At 40.8% G+C, this 2,209-nt stretch overlaps 1 protein-coding gene across 1 annotated transcript in view; it reads right to left on the bottom strand.

Moving 5' to 3' along the window:
• Window positions 1-2,209, bottom strand: part of PPP1R21 (protein phosphatase 1 regulatory subunit 21) — a 142,912-nt gene that overhangs the window by 43,143 nt on the left and 97,560 nt on the right. Inside the window, exon 16 of the mRNA XM_007953997.1 lies at window positions 1,308-1,400. Coding sequence (XP_007952188.1) covers window positions 1,308-1,400 — 93 coding nt within the window. The remainder of the gene's footprint in view (window positions 1-1,307; window positions 1,401-2,209) is intronic.

Genomic DNA, 2,209 nt, shown 5'->3' on the forward strand with positions numbered 1-2,209 from the left:
GGGCAGTGTTTCGTTCTGCTGTGCATGGGGTCGCTATGAGTCGGAAACAACTCGACGGCACTTAACAATGACAACAACATAGAAGAATGGTATAATTTAATTTTCTTTTTTTTAATCTGAATACTAGTTACGCTGGTGTGTTAACTTGTAAAACTTCATTGAGATGTTCATTAATGATCTATATAGTTTCCTGTGTATGATATATTTCAATAAGAACTTAAAAAAATTCTCTGAGCAAATAAAAGCTTTGAGAATTACATAAAAATAATGGCAATCATATAGTAAACCCCAAATGCTTTTACAACTACCATGATTAAACAATGTCTGTGGTACCTTCCTCACCTTATTTCACTGAAGCCTTCTAAGAGTCCTACCATTCTCATTTCTCAAAGAGGCTCCCAGCAGCTCAACCACCTTCAAAACCAGCAAACCAGGGGAGCAGGATTTGGAATCCTATCTGCGGCTCACTAGCCTAGTTCTCTTCACTACACCACACTGCCTCCCGCTGGCCTATTAATCCTTACAAAACTCTGAAAGGAAGGTATTATCCTCACTTGAGAGAGGCCCAAAGTGTGTATCTCACTAGCACATAGCTAATGCAGAATGGAACAAGCATTACCTTTGAGGTCACACAGTCCAGCACCTGATATTCTACTTGAGGTAAAAGTTATTTAATTTCTCGGAGTCTTACTTTCCTCACACAATATAAGAATATCCAAAATCAATTTTTAAGGTATTTCACACTTTGTTGTTCATCTCAGGAATTTGGTTTTCAGAAATTATTTTATGGACTAAATTTTTACATCCAACTCTTTGGGCATTAATGTCAAATAATTATGTGCTGTTTCCAATGAAAATAAAGTCTATACAGACAAAAGTATTGTCCCAAGTGAATTTATTTGTGCTGACTTTAAAATAAATATTTCCAAACCCAACAGCAAGCCAGGTGCTGAAATGAGTAAATCTGTGACAAAAGCTACTAATGTAAATTTGTAGCAATTTCTAAAGAAAGTACTATCTCCCACCCCAACCTGCTGCTTTCTGCTAATTTAAGAAATGAAAATATCTCTGAGTGTCCAGGCCCTCCCTCCTTTATTACCTTAATATTTCAGATACTTAAGTCAATCACCTAGAGAAAGAAGGAATCATCATGGTCAAAGTGGGGTGATATGACTTTAGTGGCAATTGTAACACCAATTGCATGTGTACCTAGGTAGCCTCTATTTCAGGTCTATATGTCTTAAAAGCCTTCTCCAGGTGGTTTAATGTTTCTATTTTTCAACAGTTACCTTAAACAGTTGCCATACCTGTTGTGTAAGGCCTTCTCGACTTTCAGTAGAACTCAGAAGGACTCGGCGGTTTGCGAGTGCTTCTTCATAAGGCACAGACTCTAAGAGGGGCTATGGAAAAAGCAGCATAAGAATAAAAGGAAGCATACTGGACCATTCCCTTGATCTTACATACACAAGTAAGAATACTAAACAGAGTGTGACAATAAATTCAGATGTATACCAACACAGATTACTTTCTTTAATACACATGGAAAGGCACTTTTTTTTTTTAGAGAAAGAAAAATAACGAACTTGTCATACCAACTATAAGCCACACTAGTTAAAACCATATGGACTTGTGAAAGAACAGAGCAGAAAATCCCAAAACAGATGAAAGTAGCAGGCCGGAAGAGCAGGAGAAAGGGGATAAAAAGCCAGGAACACAGACAGAAGAGCAGTCAGCCCCAGGGTTACAGGTGAGGAGAGACAACTTAGGGACGCCCGAAGTAGCAAGCGGGAAGAGCAGGAAAAAGGGGATTAAAAGCCAGGAAGCCAGAGAGAAGAGCAGTCAGACGAAGGGATTAAGTGAGGAGAGGCAACTAAGGCCCGCCCAGAGTAGCAGGACAAAAGAGCAGGAGAAAGGGGATAACAAGCCAGGAATCCAGACAGAGGAGCAGTCAGCCCCAGGGACAACTCAGGGACTGCACAAAACAGCAGGGCAGAAGAGCAGGAGAAAGGGGATTAAAAGCCAGGAAGCCAGACAGAGGTATAGTCAGCCACAGGGACCCAGCTGGGGGTGATAAGAGAGGTCTCCAACAGCAGGACAAACTTGTCTGTCAGTTTGTCCTACTGTGGTGACATGTAGACTTGAGTTTTGAGGCTGAGCCTCTGGTGTTTAAAACCCAGCGAGATGCACCTGGTGCACAGGTAACAGCCCA

The sequence above is a fragment of the Orycteropus afer genome, unplaced genomic scaffold (assembly GCF_000298275.1).
Source record: "Orycteropus afer afer isolate SDZICR_OR568_19922 unplaced genomic scaffold, OryAfe1.0 scaffold00423, whole genome shotgun sequence".
Taxonomy (NCBI): Eukaryota; Metazoa; Chordata; class Mammalia; order Tubulidentata; family Orycteropodidae; genus Orycteropus; species Orycteropus afer.